Source organism: Felis catus, chromosome C2 (assembly GCF_018350175.1).
Source record: "Felis catus isolate Fca126 chromosome C2, F.catus_Fca126_mat1.0, whole genome shotgun sequence".
NCBI classification, from domain to species: Eukaryota; Metazoa; Chordata; class Mammalia; order Carnivora; family Felidae; genus Felis; species Felis catus.
Genome location: NC_058376.1, coordinates 8,490,626 through 8,505,629, shown reverse-complemented (window position 1 = coordinate 8,505,629; position 15,004 = coordinate 8,490,626). Strand labels below are relative to the sequence as shown.

At 38.6% G+C, this 15,004-nt stretch overlaps 1 protein-coding gene across 7 annotated transcripts in view; it reads left to right on the top strand.

Annotated features, from left to right (window-relative positions):
- Positions 1-15,004, top strand: part of TTC3 (tetratricopeptide repeat domain 3) — a 127,935-nt gene that overhangs the window by 5,233 nt on the left and 107,698 nt on the right. For 4 of the 7 annotated variants that reach the window (XM_045036617.1, XM_045036613.1, XM_045036615.1 and 1 more), the window contains exons 2-7: positions 7,523-7,677; positions 8,783-8,825; positions 9,665-9,815; positions 10,283-10,370; positions 11,616-11,669; positions 13,778-13,898. The exons of 1 other annotated variant lie outside the window; for it this stretch is intronic. In XM_045036617.1, coding sequence (XP_044892552.1) covers positions 7,534-7,677; positions 8,783-8,825; positions 9,665-9,815; positions 10,283-10,370; positions 11,616-11,669; positions 13,778-13,898 — 601 coding nt within the window. In that variant the 5' untranslated portion in view covers positions 7,523-7,533. Of the gene's footprint in view, positions 1-1,583; positions 4,880-7,522; positions 7,678-8,782; positions 8,826-9,664; positions 9,816-10,282; positions 10,371-11,615; positions 11,670-13,777; positions 13,899-15,004 lie in introns of those variants that run through there. 2 more of the 7 variants (XM_045036616.1, XM_045036614.1) reach the window with 2 other exon arrangements.

The following is a 15,004-nucleotide window of genomic DNA, read 5'->3' as shown; positions in this document are numbered from 1 at the left end:
TTTGCAGTTTTGTCACATCCCTTTCTGCATGGGACAGAAAAACTTGAGAGAGAGTATCTTGTAGTTTTTCTTTTTTAATCTGTTAAATGTAGTGGATTTCAGGTAATACATTTTAAAATTCTTAATTCTCTTTTGTATTCTCTACTGAGATAAACCCAAATTGATCTTAGTGAATTGTTGTTTTTTTTTTGTTTTGTTTTGTTTTGTTTTGTTTTTTATGAACTACTGGATTGAGTTTGCTAATATTAGGATTTTTTTTATCTGTTTATGAGTGAAATCACATATCATTATTATTTATTGACTATCTGGTTTTGGCATTAATGTTACGCCACCCTTATACAATTAAAGAATAGTTCTTTTTTTTTCTGTTCCCTAGGACAGTTTGGATTGGGGTGATTTGTTTCTTAAATGTTTGGTGGAATTTACCCCTAAGATCATTTGGATCTAATGTTTTCTTTGTAGAAAGATTGTAAATGGTTGATAATTTGGTAGTAATTAGCAATGGAATAATAGTAGGACTTTAAGTTTTCCATTGCTTTTAATCAGTTTTGGTAAGTTTAAGAAATTTGTCTTTTCAACAAAAACTTGAAGTAGATTGGCATCAAGTTCATGGTATTGTCTTAATTTCTACCCCCCCTTTTTTTTTTATGTTTATTTATTTTTGAGAGAGAGGGAGAGACAGAGCATGAGCAGGGGAGGGGCAGAGAGAGAGGGAGACACAATCCAAAGCAGGCTCCAGGCTCTGAGCTTTCAGCACAGAGCCCAACACGGGGCTTGAACTCACAAACCGCGAGATCATGACCTGCGCCTGTGCTGAAGTCAGACGCTCAGCCAACTGAGCCACTCAGGTGCCCTCTTAATTCCCTTTTTAATTTATGCTTTATCTGTAGTTATGTTCCCTTTCTTATTTGTTTTGTTTATTATTATTATTTTTTATTTTGGAAGAGAGAGAAAGAGAGTGCAGGGGAGGAGCAGAGAGAGAGGGAGAGAGAGAATCCCAAGCAGGCCCATACTGTCATTACAGAGTGTCGATGGGGGTTCAGTCCCACTCACCTTGAGATCATGACCTGAGACAAAATCAAGAGTTGGTGCTTACCTGACTGAGCCATCCAGGCGCCCCAACCCCCTTTTCTCATTTTGAATATTTGTGCGTGACTTCTCTTTTTTCTAGATTAATCTTGCCAAAAATTTGTCTATTTTACTAATCTTGGAAATGGATTAATTTTTGGCATAATTAGTTCTATTAAATTTTTGTTGTTGTTCATTGACTCCTTTTCGTTTATTTACTTCCTTTTTCTTTCTTTGGGCTTATATTACTTTTTTAACTTAAATTCCATGTTTAACTTAGTAATTTCCAGCCATTGTTATTACCTAGTATAAGTGTGTTAGGCTGTAAACTTAACCCAAAATTTATTTTTGCCTTAGCTAACATTGTTTAACTTACAATGTTTTCATTAACTTTCAAATCTAAGTGCTTTAAAATTTTCATTTTGATTTCTTCTTTGATATACATGTTTTAAAATTTTCTTTGAAACATGTAACATGTTTTTTTAATTTTCGAAAGTATCTACATTAACATTTTTCTTTTTGTTATTCACTCCTAAATTGTGTTATCAGAGAATGTAGTATTTTGTCTTTTAAAAAATGTTTGCTTGCTCTTAATTTGTGGCCTTGTACATAGTGAATAATAACTGTTAAGTGTGTACTTGTGACAAGTATGTGCTTTCTAACTGTTATGTATCTGTTAGATCAAACTTGCAAATTGTGTTGTTCAGACTGTCTTTATTAATTTTTGTTTCACTGGTCATTAATTGAGAGAGATGTGTGCAATCTCCTGCTACTACTTTCTAACTGACTTCCTATAGTTCTAACAACTTTTCTGATGTGTGGTGAGATTATTTGATTAGGGATATAAAAGTTTAACATTATTTTCTTGATGGATTGAATCTTTTCTATTATGCTGTGATCCTCTCCATGCTTAATTTAGCTTTTTGTGTTAGTATCTATTTAGTCTATCTCACCTTCCTTTTGGTGGTAATTTACCTGGAATATACTTTTCCTTTATTTTGCTGTCACTTTTTTTATGCCCTGACATTTTAGGTGTCTGTTACAGAGAATATATTACTGGATTTTTCTTTCAATCCAATCAGTTTATGTCTTTTAGTTGGTATTTTTTAAGAAGTTAGTTCAGGTCTCTTGGTAGCTCAATTTTTATATAAAATTATTTTGATTTTATCCTTGTTCTTGAGAGAGGTTTGATGGGTATACACATTCTAGGTTGATCGATTATTTTCTGTCCACATGGTGAAGATATTATTCTACATGGAAAGCCTCCTGTGCGTTTATTTTTGCTACTTTGAAGAAACTTCTTTTTCTTTTGGTTGCATTGGATATTCTATCTTTGGTGCTATGTCATTTCCTTTTTAAGTCTAATGGAGATTGCTTTTTGTTTATCCTCTTTTGGATACACACATTTCTTGATTCTGAATTTTGTTGGATTCTGAATTTTGTCTTTCAAGAGGTCTAGAAGATTCTGAGCCTTGTAATAAATATTGTCTCTTTGGAAATTTAGTTGAATGTGCATGTATTGAACTGTTTCCAGGTTAGGTACTTTTCATCTTTCATAGTTTTCATTTCCTTGTTTCCCTATCAGAATTTACAGTGCTGGGTAATTTTATCAGCCATATCTTCTAGTTCATCAATTTCTCTTCATCTGTGCTTAGTCTTCTCTATAATGCGTCCATTTTTTCCCTTTTACTCTTAACCGTTATATTTTTTATTTGTAAAAGTTCCACTTGGTTCTTTTTTCAGATACATCAAGTCTTTCTTTCATGTTGCTTCCTCGTTTTTCTGAACCCATGGGTATTCTGTGGACTGTATCTGGCAGTCCCAATGTCTGATGTCTTTAGGGATCTAAATTTATTCCTTGTTTTTTTCTGTTGTGTATCTCTCATATTGGGTTGTCACCTCCTATGCTTGATGATCTTTGGTTTGAACTCTTTGATTGATCTTTCTCCGTGGGATCTTGAAAGTTTGATTTGGAGGCCCTTTTCTTCTGATAGGATTTGTATCATGTTTGGTTGGGAGCCAGGGAGTTTACATTGGACCACTTCCGGTGTCTTCCCTTTGCTTCTGGCCCAGGGCTGTGTCCGTTGCTGCTCTTGGCAATACTACTTGTAGCTCTTGACTCTCAGCTTTAGTTTTTAGCCAGAGGTTTGTTGCTTTTGGGGGAAAGGGTGGTTTTAGACATTCCTAGTTCTATAAGCTCAGCAAAATTTAAAAAATTTTAGAATCGAGGATCTACTTTGTTTTGCAGTGAGAGTCCCCTATTAGTTCATTGTAACTGATGGGTTTAGAAGTCCTTTACATTCTTACTTGAGTGTATTAGAAAAAAAAAAAAAAGTCCTTCCAAGTGTAAGGTTTCTTGTGGTATCAAATTTTCTATTAAAACAAGCTTAGATCTGAGTTAAAAGTTGAGTTATTCTCAAAAAAATATTGAGTAACAGTAGTAGAGGTAGCAAGTGGATTTAGCAAAGTTTTCTACTTAGGGAGCTTGAATAAAAAATTTGGCAAGTACTGAGCTAGGGAATCAAGATGAATAGAGCACAGTGTACCCTCTCAGCCTACAAAGATAAGCCTGTGATGACCAGTGTGAGAACTGCTGTCAAAAAGATGTGGGCAGGGCGCTCTGGGCTTATGGAGAAGAGGTGCAGAAAGGAACTTGGTAGTAGTAGTGAGAAGATCAGGAAATGCTTCCCAGACTGGTAGGCCTTAGGTGGTTGTAGAACAAGGTTTGTTTATGAATCAGAGGCAGTTGAGTATGAATGTCTTCTGTGTTGCATGTTGTGGAGTGACTGGAAATAAAAGCAGAAACAGGATTATTAAAGACCTTCCAAGCTGCAGTACGAAGTTTGGACTTTATTCTGAAGGTGAAGGGAAGCTATTGAATGAATTTAAGCAGTAAAATGTTACGGTCAGAGTTTTAGAGAGTGCCAAGTTTGAAGGCAAATCACCAGCTGGGAGTCTGCTTGTTAAGTTAGTTCAGAGAAGAAAAGATGAAGCGAAAATGAAGGTAGTGTCATTGGCATTAACAGGTGTATGGGTGCTAATTTTAGATTTCATAGGTGGGTAGAAACGACAGGACTTTGTGGTCAGATGGATAGCAATGTTGAGAGAGGCTGGGGAGTCCAGATGGCCTCCGGATCACTGGTTTGCTTAACCATGTGGCATGTAGAACAGTTGACTGGTAACATACGGAAAGAGGAGAGAACTTCGTTTCATTTGTTTGTTTTTGAAGAAAAAGATAAGTTTATTTTTGAACTTAATCTGAGAAACTTGTGGGACATCTTGTTGACAGGGACTATAGAGATGCAGTGCAGCCTGGAGAAATTAGAGACTTCAGCATCTGGACGTTTCAGCCGTTGTTTGCTTCAGTGCAGTTTGAGATAATTTAAAGTGGCACATGGATTCTGTAATAGTTAAGAACTTAATGTGTATGAAAAATGTAAATTGTATCTCAAATCTATGATATCATGGATATTACCACTTAGGCCAAGTGAGCCCAATAAAAGAGAACTACTAAATAAATAAAAATACATGCGATATGTGGAAATTGGAAAAATCATGGTGAAGCTGTGCAAATGATGGAAGTGCAGAAAGTACTATTTTGAAGCCCTGGGTATGGTGGATGAGGTCACCGAGGAGAGAGTAAGCCTGACAAAAAAAAGAGAGGTGACATTTGGGTGGCGGGGAATGGAGAAGAAGAGCCCATGGAAACTGAGGAAAAGCAGCCAGAAGAATAGGAGGAAAACCAGGAGAAGATGGTCTTTGGAGTCCATATGAAGAGTTCTGAGAAGGAGGAAGTGGTCAACAGCGTCAAGTAAGTTGTAAGCTGAAAAGTGCTCTTTGGACTTAGCAGTTAAGGTAGACCGTTTAGCTGGAAGCATCCAAACAGTGGATTTTTAAAAATATGCATCTAATACTAATGTTAACAATAGCTGATATTTATAATATTTCCTATATGCCTTGTACTATTCTAAGCACTATAAATGTGTTACTGGTTAATCAAATAGGTAGTATTGCTATCCCCATTGGAAATGTGAGGAAAGCGAAGTACAGAGAGGTTAAGTGACTCGCCCAGGATCACACACTCAGGAAATGAGGGAGCCAGGATTCAAGCCCAGGCAGTCTGGTTCCAGAGTCCATGCTCTTAATTAACCACTGTGCCATATTGCCTCTTTGGTTAAAACAAGATAGAAAATAAAAATTACTTGAGTGTCTAATCATAGAATAGTTGGTATAGGATGTGGTGAGTCAGGTGTGATGTCAGTGAGATCTGCCAGGCTGTGAATGACCAGCATGCTGTCACAGTGGCTCAGTCTCCTGGGTATGAGCACGTTAATTGGATTATAACCGATGCCGTGATGGCGATGTGTGGGCTATGACAGAGAGTTCTTGGCTCTACACACACAGAATGTTTGTAAGGCAAATGAATTAAAAAGTGTATATATTTTCCAGATAGCATATGTCCCACTTTATGTGCCATACCGTGGGTGCTAAAATGTCTATTTTTTTCCAGTCATTCGCTTTTGGAGTTAAATTCTCCAAACTCTGGAAACCTTGTTCATACAGACAGTTCAGGTTCCAGACATAATAGATAATCAGTCTCTTGTAGAAGGTCATTAATGACCTTGTTGCAAGCAGTTTTCCTTGAATAACAGAGGTGGAAAGCCAGTTGCAGAAAGCTGAAAGGATTCGAATGGGAGAAAAGGGAGGAAGAATTCTTGATGAAGAATGTCTGTGGTAGGAGGCAGGGGACACAAGAGCTGTATGACTCTTGGTTGTGGTCAGAAAGGAGCTAATCAAAGTTAAAGGTTTAAAAACTGGCTTAAACCTGCACAGTGATCTGGGGTGTAGCCTTGGGAAGGAAGAGCCTTGGTGTCACAGGTGGTGAAGATCGTTTTAGCCAAAGAGGTGGATGGTAAGGCTGGGGTCCTGAAGGGATCGTGTATACAGGCCTTGGTGTGGCTGGGTTGGTGAGAGTTTGGAGGAGAGAGGGGAACACTGTGATGATTGCCAGTGTTCTTAAACATGGCAACAAGCAAGAACTGGCTAGGTGGCAGTGACAAGGAAGAGTGTGTGAGAGGAGAGACTATGGAATCAGAGGACCTAAGTTTAAATCCTTCTAGCTTGGTGACCTTGAGCAAATTACTTAATTTTACTAAGCATGCTTCTTATCTGCACACTGGAGGTGATGATCGGACCTGAGAATTGCTGCGAGGATGAATGAGATGGTGTATGTGAAAATGTTTGGTACAACGTGTGACAAATAGCGTGAATAGTTTGCTAGGAAGATGGTTCTTGTTCTTCACTTCTGCTACTGTGAGGTTTTCGTACAGCGAATTGGACACAAGAAGAATTAAAAGAACAGGTTTGTATTTCAAGGACTGACGGTGGTCTTGCTTAGGAAAAAAGAAGCTTTGTTTGTCCTAACAGGAGCGGGGTGATAGTGGTGAAGTGGAAAGGTGTAAGAAACGGTGTTCATGATGGTGCTGGTGAGGAGAGGGAAAGACGGCCGTTACATGGGCGAGAGTTAGAAGCACTACCATGCTGCATTTTTCAGTGATACTTAGGTTTTGTAGCTAATCTCTGAGAGCTATAAATCTTTATTATTGAACTTTCTTCTGGAAAAAAGCCTTAGTCTGAAACTCCAGCCCTAATTTCCCTCTCCTCCCATTGAAATGATTCTTTTTAAAACATAGTTAATATGTTTGATAATACGAGGCTGTTGATAATATGAGGGTTTTTGCCTACCTTTGCAATCTAGCAGTGCTCTGTGGTGTGGTAGTTGTGAGAGTGAGAGATGCAATGATTGTTAGGAGGATGGAAGTCTGGATGTGGCTGTGGGAAGTTGGGAGATTGACAGTCTCACCCAGGACCACTCCAGCTCTGCCTCTTTGTCCAAGACAGGAACACACACGGAGGGATGGATAGCAGAATATGAACAGCCAGTAAGACACCATTTTCTCAGTGGAGTCAGGATTTACTTCTGGCCAGGAGGTTGAGAATATGGTAGAGTTTGTGTGTGATGAAATGGCATATTTTATAGGATGCAGTAAAAGCAGATGGTGTAGAAGGGCAGCAGTGGGAAGATGTCTTTTGTTCATTCAGCAAACAATTATTTGAGGGCTTACCATGTGCCAGGCACATACAAAAGTGAGTAAAATGCCCTTAATTATCTCCCAGCTAAGGGAGACATGCAAACAGATAAATTCAGAGTAGAGATGGTGACTATGTGAGTCTAAGGAAGAAAAGAAAGATAAACTGATCATTTGAGGAGAGTTGGGGAAAGAATAGCAGACTGAGGATGAGAATCTTCCAGAGCTCAGTGTCCTTATTGATTATTTTGAGGAGGCCTAAGTTCCAAGGTTTTTTTCTAATATACCATAGAAGCCAGGAAAACTGCTTCTCATATTATCTCAAATGATTTAATTACTAATTTGGGTTTGTGTTATTTCCTTAGGATGGTACAGCATGGATGATTTTGCCCTGGGAGATTTCACTGTAGTAGATGATGCCTTGTTAGAAGATTGCCCTTATGTGGACGATTGTGTCCTTGCTCCTGAATTTATGTCCAATGATTGTGTTCGCGTGACTCAACTTTACTGCAATGGGGTGGTAAGATTTGTTGATTCTTTAACATTGTGTCTTCTTCTTCTTCTTCTTTTTTTTTTTTTAATGTTTTTTTCTTTATTTTGAGAGAGAGAGAGTGAGAGGAGGGGCAGAGAGAGAGGGACAAAGAGAATCCCAGGCAGGCTCGTTGATAACAGTCTGGGCCCGATGTGGGGCTGGATCTCAGGAACCGTGAGATCATGGCCTGGGGCGAAATCAAGAGTCGGCTAGTTAGCCAACTGAGCCACCGAGGTCCCCCTAACATTGTGTCTTCTTAAAGGTTTATCATTTTATTGAGGTATAATTGACCTAAAACATTGTATTAGTTTCCCATGTACAATATAATGACTTGAAATACGTACGTGTCGTGAAATTATCACCACAGTAAGTTTAGTTAAAACTACGTTCATTACTGTTCGTAGTTAAAGATCTTTTTTTATTCTGAGAACTTTTAATGTCTACTTTTTAAAGGTGTTTTGATTTAGAGCTATGGGAGTAAAGATGTTTTTGTGGTACACAAGTTTTTAAAAAAATTTTTTTAATGTTTATTTTTGACAGAGAGAGAGAGAGAGAGAGATAGCGCACGTGTGCACATATAAGTGGGGAAGGGACAGAGAGAGAGGGAGACACAGAATCTGAAACAAGCTCCAGGCTTTGAGCTCTCAGCATAGAGCCCGATGCGGGGCTCGAACTCACGGACAGTGAGATCATGACCTGAGCTGAAGTTGGACGCTCAACCGACTGAGCCACCCAGGTGCCCCTGTGGTACACAAGTTTTACAGGAGGTACAAATGTGATTTCAGAAGGGAAAGTAAGCAGTGCCTCAACAAGAATGTACAATACCAGAGAATGAGTGATGAGGAAATATGGTTTTCTGACTGGAGATTAGAATGGTTCTCGAGAGAGCCGTAGATACAGGCTCAGGGGAAATGAAACGCTTTGAAAAAAGGCTTAAAGGCTCACCACTGAGCATAGATAGTGTAATCAAAGTGTATAAGTAAATGGGCACTGAAATTTGTTACTTTAGTACTGATAATCCTTACATTAAAAATTGAAAGCTGTATTTTTGCATTTCACCAGATACAAATCAAAAGAATTTTTTTCTATTTAGGGGATGCAGTATAAAGATTTTACCCAAAGTGAGAGAAACTTAGGTGAGTAACTTGGTATTTTAATTTGTTAAAAGACTGTAATGGGAGGTTCATCCATTCGCATCAACATACCAGTCCTACATATCTGTCATTTTTATTTTTTGATTTATGTCTTTTTAAAACATTTTTAACGTTTATTTATTTTTGAGAGACAGAGAGAGAGCGCAAAAAGGGGAGGGGCAGAGAGAGAGACACACAGAATCTGAAGCAGGCTCCAGGCTCCAAGCTGTCAGAACAGAGCCCGATGCAGGGCTCGAACCCACAAGCCGTGAGATCGTGACCTGAAACAAAGTCGGACACTTAACTGACTAAGCCACCCAGGCACCTTGGTTTATGGTTTTTTTTTGGTTTGTTTGTTTTTTGCTCATTTGTTTTTTAATTTGGCTCCATGCCCAGCACAGAGCCCACTGTGGGTCTTGAACTCACGACCCTTAGATCAGGACCTGATCTGAAATCATGTCAGACATTTAACCAACTGAGCCACCCAGGTGCCCCAATTTATATATTTTTAGTTGAAGTATAGTTGGTATACAGTATTCTGTTAGTTTCAGGTGTACAACATTTATATATATTAGGAAATGCTCACCATAATAGTTACCATATGTTACCATACAGAGTTATTACCTTGCTGATGACGATATCCCTCATCCTGTCTATACTTTACAGCCCCGCGATTTATTTGTTTATGACCGGAAGTTTTACCTCCTAATGCCCTTCACCTATCCTGCTCACCCCTTCTTTTTTACCTTTCCATATCTGTTGTAGCCTTTCCTTTATTAACAGTGTTGATTTATTTCAAAACGAGGCACAAAATATTAATTGAGTACTTTTTTCTAATTAAGAATTTGATATCTGCAATATGTGGTGTAGTAAACCAGTTTCTGTCCTGCAAGATTACTGTGATGCCATTAAAATACACATCTTCTGGCCACTTCTGTTTCAACGTCAGCACAGTTCTGTAATATCAAGGTTGCATCCTTGTGTGGAGGCTGGGTAAGTTGCTACATGTTATTTGTTTTGTGTAAACAGTTGTAAGCATGTTGCCCATTATTAAGGAACACCAAGTACAAGGGAAGCCTTATTCTTATTCTTATGTCTTATTCTTATATATTGTTTGCCTTCACTGTAATGTAATAAGGTGGAAAAAGTTAATGCTTTGGATTTAGATATGATTGACTAATCATGGTAACGTAATGAATGAATATCTGAAGAGCATAGATGGTAGGTTTGAAACCTACCTAGAGAGAATTAATATGCTTGTTTATAAATAAGAGTATTGTTATACAGAAGAGAGAAAAAAGTACAGAATTTTGTCCACTTAATAAATAACTTACTGTTACCTAGAGTGAAGAGAGAATTTTTTTCCAAATAGTTTAAATTGAGGTATAATGTAAAGTATAAAAGTCAATGAATTTTTATATATAAGAACCTGATGTTTTAAAAATGAATTTGTATTTAAGCAATTCTCATGCTTCTGAGATAAGTTTGAAGAAATTACAACATCTAGAATTGATGGAAGATATTGTGGATTTGGCAAAGAAAGTTGTGGTAAGTGATAGAATCCCCCATATCTAAAGAATATAAATACTCACAGGGTGTCAGGGCCACGTTAGTAACTTATAGTGGCTAACAGGTTATGGTTTCAGTTTGGTTTAACATGACATTATTCTGCTACCCATGAGTTTGCTGTGTATTTGAGAGATTAGATGGACTGCTATTTTCATGGTTCTGACATGAATGATGAGATCCAGGACTATTCCTTGTCAGTAAAGAATAGAAACTGGAATTTGGCACAGATGAAAGTATGCTCCTGGTTCACAGGAACTTTTGTCGCTGAAAGTGACAAGGTTCTCTCTTATAAAATCATGCCACTGTCACTATCACCACAATAAATACTACTACTTTGTGGTAAACTTTTATTATGCCGTATTTGAGGTAGTATCCCTGTACTGCACTGAGGGTTATTTTTTTTCCCTGTGAAAGCCATTTAGTAATTTTTCTTACTTCAGTTGGTTATGGAGCCAAGTGTTTTTCTTGGTATTATTCTGATTGCAAACTTAAATAAAAGACATTCTGATATTCATTTCCTGCTGATAATCCTTTGCTATAACTTCTGTCAGCCAGTGTAGTTGCTTTTTTTTTTTTTAATGTTTATTTTTGAGAGCGAGAGAACATGAGCAGGAGAAGGGCAGAGAGAAGAGGGCAGAGGATCCCAAGCGGGCTTTGTGCTGACAGCAGAGACCCTGATGAAGGGCTCAAACTCACAAACTGAGATCATGACTTGTGCTGAAGTCGGACACTTAACTGAGCCACCCAGGTGCCCCAGCCAATGTAGTTTTATAAAAAAATTGGTGTGGGGTGCCTGGGTGGCTCGGTTGGTTAAGCGTCTGACTCTTAGTTTCGGCTCAGGTCATGATCTCCTGGTTTCATGGGTTCCGCCAGCTCAGAGCCCGCTTGGAATTCTCTCTTCCTCCTGCTCTCTGCCCCTACACCACTCATGCAGTCTGTCTCTCTTGGAATGAACTTTAAAATCCATACATCTAAAAGGTACACTGAGTCATTTTATTATTAGAAGCCAATTTAAGACTATTTCTTAATTCCTGTTTCAGGGTTCTTAGGAGGTAAATTGGGCATGAAAGTACTTGTAGGAAGTGGACTCTGAACACACAGCAGTATTCATGAAATGTAGGATTTTTTTTTTGTTTTTTTATTTTTTTTGTCCACTGGAAAATTCAAGTGTAATTCATTGAATAAGGAAATAACTGTGTTTTTTTGTTTTGTTTTGTTTTGCAGAACGATTCATTCTTTATTGGAGGCTTATTGAGAATTGGTTATAAAATAGAAAATGTAAGTGTTAGATATGGGAAGCAGGCACAACAACTGCCAGTAACTGGCAGTCATCTCACTGGTCATTGCCCATGGATCGAGTTCACATGTTTAGTGTTTTACGTGTAGTATTTGGTAGTATCGATTTCTATATTTTGCTTAAAAAATCTCCTTACTCTGGAGGTTTGCATCATTTTCTTCTCCCTCCCGTGTAAGTAGTATAATTTTGAGCTTCTTTTACAAGTTGATTCTTTTTTCTTTTTTAGATTATTTACCTTGCATATATTCTCCCAAATGAAATTACTAGGTCTCTAGTATGAACGTTTTGAATATGTAATTACTAGATAATCTCCAGGTACAATAATCCAATTTTTAATGCTACTGGTAACATAATAAACATCTACCTGTTTCCCTTAAGCCTGATGCCAGCATCGATAACTCCACTACTTCTGAAGTCATTTCATATATATATATATATTTTTAATGTTTTTATTTATTTTTGAGAGGCAGAAGGAGACAGAGCATGAGCGGGGAAGGGGCAGAGACAGAGAGGGAGCCACAGAATCTGAAGCAGGCTCCAGGCTTCAGGCTCCAGGCTTCAGGCTGTCAACACAGAGCCCAGTTCGGGGCTCGAACCCACGAACTGCAAGATCATGACCTAAGCTAAAGTTGGACGCTCAACTGACTGAGCCACCCAGGCGCCCCTCGTATATATATATATATATGAGTGTGTGTGTATATATATATATACACACACACTCATATATATATATATATACACACATATATACGTATATATATGTGTATGTATATACACATATATACACGTATATACGTATATATACGTATATGTGTACGTATATACACATATATACGTATATGTGTGTGTGTGTATATATATATATAGTTTTTATTCTTATTTTTTTAATTTAATTTTGAAGGAGAGACAGAGTGCAAGTGGAGGAGGGCAGAGAGAGAGGGAAATACAGAATCTGAAGTAGGCTCCAGGCTCTGAGCTGTCAGCACAGAGCCTGATGTGGGGCTTGAATTCAAGAACCGTGAAATCATGACCTGAGCCGAAGTCAGACGCTTAGCTGACTGAGCTACCCAGGCACCCCTGAAGTCATTTTAGACCAGAAGTATGAATAACATTCTTGTGAACTCCTGACTCTTCATGAAGATCTTTGCACTGAATGCTCATTTGAGCAGTTGTGCTTTTCTCCTGTTGTTTATCTGCTTACTCTTCTCTGTTTGCCACAGACCATTTAAAATACCCAGTCCTGCGGTGCTGGGGGACTCAGTCAGTTAAGCGTCCAACTCTTGATCTCGGCTCAGGTCACGATCTCACAGTTCGTGAGTTCGAGCCCCACGTTGGGCTCTGTGCTGATAGTACGGAACCTGCTTGGGTTCTGTTTCTCCTTCTTTGTACCCCTCCTCCACTGTGCGTGTTCTCTCTCTCTCAAAATAAATAAACTTAAAAAATTAAAAAATTTTTTGAATGTTTATTTTTGAGAGACAGAGCATGAGCGGGGTAGGGGCAGAGAGAGAGGGAGACACAGAATCTGAAGCAGGCTCCAGGCTCTGAGCTGTCAGCACAGAACCCAGTGTGGGGCTCGAACTCACAAACCGCAAGATCATGACCTGAGCTGAAGTTGGGTGCTTAACCAACTGAGCCACCCAGGTGCCCTCCAAAAATGTTTTTAAAATACACAGTCCCTTTCATGAACCTTAATCTCTATACGTTTCACTTTGTGGTAAGGGTGGAAGTCCTGGTTTAGATGAGATCTGAGACCCCTCACTCACCTTTTGTTATTGTACTTTAGTGCTACACAGAGCATCCTCTGGCCAGGTTGTAAACCTCAGCTTCCAGGTCTGTAATCATTGAAGCAGCATCCTGTTCTCTGAGGGTGGCCTGAGGTTACTTAAAGATGTAACGTGTGAGTCCATGGTATCTGTTAACTTACAAATCGGGGTCCAGCTGTTCTAAGTTGCATGCTAGTGTAATGAAAGTAGGAGATCGTGTAAGTTTTTATCAAGAATCTAAAATGCTATATGTTACATATATAGTGTCACATGTAAATTTAGAGTTAATACCCAAATCACATTCTTTATCCATCTTTTTGATACAGAAAATCTTGGCAATGGAAGAAGCTTTGAATTGGGTGAAATACACAGGTGATGTAACAATTCTACCTAAATTAGGAGCGGTTGACAATTGTTGGCCTATGTTAAGTATTTTCTTCACTGAATGTAAGTATACATGCATTAAATTGTTTCTTGACTCAGTTTTTAAAGGAATTATTTGGGAAATGGAATGTGTGGTTATTTATCTTAGGATTTTTTTTAATGTTTGTTTATTTTTAAGAGAGAGAGAGGAACACAGAGCACAAACAGGAGAGGGACAGAGAGAGAGGGAGACACAGAATCCAAAGCAGACTCCAGGCTCAGCTGTCAGCACAGAGCCCAACATGGAGCTTGAACTCATGAACCGCGAGATAATGACCTGAGCCACGTTAGGTCCTCAACCGACTGAGCCACCCAGGCATCCCTATCTTAGGATTTAAAAAAATGTTTTTCTCTTGTGAATAAGAGAAAAGCCTGAATAAGAGAACTTTAAGCTTATAGTTTTATTCTTCTGTACTTCCTGTCTTAATGTTTTTTATGACATCATACTTCTAAAAATCCTACCTAATGAATGTCATGTTATTATATATAATACCCAGAAAAAGAGATCACAACTGGCACTTTATGTATTCTCATTCAAAAGAGAAATAAGGGGGCACTTGGGTGGCTCAGTCGGTTAAGCATCTGACTTCGGCTCAGGTCATGATCTCACGGTTCCTGAGTTCAAGCCCCACATGGGGCTCTGTGCTGACAGCTCAGAACCTGGAGCCTGCTTCGAATTCTTTGTCTCCCTCTCTCTCTGCCTCTCCCTTGCTCATGCTCTGTCTCTCTCTCTCAAAAATAAAGATAAAAAAAAAGAGAAATAAGAGCTGAGATTGTAATTTTCATTTCTCTGATGACTGTTAATCTTTTGTATGATGAAACTGCTTTATATATTTATTTACTTTGTGAAATACATTTCTCTAAATAATTTGAATGTTAGCAGTTTTTTTGTAGTATATCTTTTTTTTAATTAAAAATTTTTTTTAAATGTTTATTTTTGAGAGAGAGAGAGAGAGTACGCGTGCGTGCACGTGAGCGGGGGTGGGGTAGTGAGAGAGGGAGACGCAGAATCTGAAGCAGGCTCCAGGCTCTGAGCTGTCAGCACAGAGCCCAGTGCGGGGCTGGAACTCCCGAACTGTGAGGTCCTGACCTGAGCTGAAGTTGGGCACTTACTGACTGAGCCACCCAGG